The 1,779-nt window shown below is 52.0% G+C and overlaps 1 protein-coding gene across 1 annotated transcript in view; it reads left to right on the top strand.

Moving 5' to 3' along the window:
• Positions 1 to 1,773, top strand: part of foxj1b (forkhead box J1b) — a 3,952-nt gene extending 2,179 nt beyond the window's left edge. Inside the window, exon 2 of the mRNA XM_008436246.2 lies at positions 165 to 1,773. Within this exon, the coding sequence (XP_008434468.1) occupies positions 165 to 986 (822 nt within the window). The 3' untranslated portion in view covers positions 987 to 1,773. The remainder of the gene's footprint in view (positions 1 to 164) is intronic.
• Positions 1,774 to 1,779: the final 6 nt, after the last annotated feature.

Here is a 1,779-nt window from a genome sequence, read left to right as displayed (position 1 = left end):
GCTCTCAGCTGCCTGTTACTAGAAAGCCTCATTAGCAACATTAGCTTCTCTATAAACAACAACACTCAGCCCTGCCGCCCACGCTGCTGCCTGCTGACAAATGGACACTTTTAGTTGCTGCCTTTCCTTGTGTTAAATGTGCTTTTTTGTTCTTCACGGTGCAGAACTCGATCCGTCACAACTTGTCCCTCAACAAGTGTTTCAAGAAAGTCCCGAGGCAGAAGGACGAGCCTGGGAAGGGGGGCTTCTGGCAGATAGACCCTCAGTATGCCGACATGTTCGTCAACGGCATCTTTAAGCGCAGGAGGATGTCTGCCAACCACTATGGCGGCAGCGCTGCAGCAAGGCAGAGCAAGCTGGTGGAGGGCTTCCCCAGCAGCTGTCCTCACCAGGCGGGCGCCAAGCGGAAGCAGCCGTCCTCCACCGACTGCAGCAAGCTGATGCGCTCCACAGAGTCCCCGCTTCTCGCCATGGAGGCCAACAAAGCGGACATCCTGAAGGGGGACTTTGACCTGGGGTCCGTGTTCGATGACGTCCTCGGCGGCGGCTGCAGCACCTTCGAGGATCTGGACCTGAACTCGGCTCTGAGCTCGCTGGGCTGCGAGGTGGACTCATCCATGAACGGCCGGCACCACGCGGCAGGCCTGGGCCGGTGGTGCGGCAGCACGGATGTGACCCACTACCCATCCTGCAGCTACCTGGACCTGAGCGCCGCCGCCATGGACAGCACCGCTGGCGTGTTGCAGCCACTGCAGAGGCCACAGCTGGAGCAGGACCAGCTGCTGCAGGGACAACACCAGCTGCAACAACTGGACGAGTCCGCCACGCTGTTCGGCGAGCAGCCGGCGGACGCCGCGCTGCAGCCGTGGGAGGAGGTTAAAGAGGAGCCGCAGGTCATTCCCCTGACCCTGGATCCGGGCTTCGGCCTTTACGAGGGTTTCTTCACTGAGATGCAGCAGTGGGAGCGAGTGGAGAGTTACCTGTGAACTCAGATCTCCATCCCACCGCTGGGCGGCTCAATGAAACGTAAACCAGCTACTCATCTCATCTCCTCTAATCCGATCCAGCAACCACTGAATTATTCATCCACCCTGATGAGCCATTATGAACACCGCGCTGACTGAGCAGGTCTTCGTGTCTCTGGAACCGGTTTCTTTGGGTCAGGTGTCAGATCCCATCAGGTCAGAATTTGGGGAGTAAACTCATCATGATGACATTCATCTTCTTCTAGCCTTTAATAAGTTATTTTCTGCAGCCCGGTTCATTTTGTGCCATTTTGTTCCAATCTACTTTCATTTCATACCTGTAACCAATTCGTTATGTTTCCACTTAGTTAACCAATGATATCAGTGTATTTTTCTTTGTAGTTGTCTGTTTTAATGAATAACTAGTTATAGAATAGTTCGATCTTATTACAGAGAGRTTCACAAGTCATTCTTTTCCAAGACAGGTCTGAAAGCATGTTGACCACTTTGACCTTTTGCCATTTCATGTCCAACCGTCTGTCAGGGAGTATCCACCAGGGGGCGTTTGGTTTATAAAGCATAATCAACTTTTTTTGCTGATAAACTGTCTAAATAGGTTCTTAAGAGTTCAGTTGTTATGTTTCTGTTTGCCATCATGTGGGGAGTCATCAACTGGAAGTACACTGTCAGACTTTTTACATAAACTGGAAAGTGCATCATGCATAAACTGTATAAGGATCTTAGGGTGACAGAGGATCTTGGGGTGACAGAGGATCTTGGGGTGACAGAGGATCTTGGGGTGACAGAGGATCTT

The sequence above is a fragment of the Poecilia reticulata genome, linkage group LG19, assembly GCF_000633615.1.
Source record: "Poecilia reticulata strain Guanapo linkage group LG19, Guppy_female_1.0+MT, whole genome shotgun sequence".
Classification (NCBI taxonomy): domain Eukaryota; kingdom Metazoa; phylum Chordata; class Actinopteri; order Cyprinodontiformes; family Poeciliidae; genus Poecilia; species Poecilia reticulata.
This window is presented reverse-complemented; position numbering and strand designations above follow the sequence as displayed.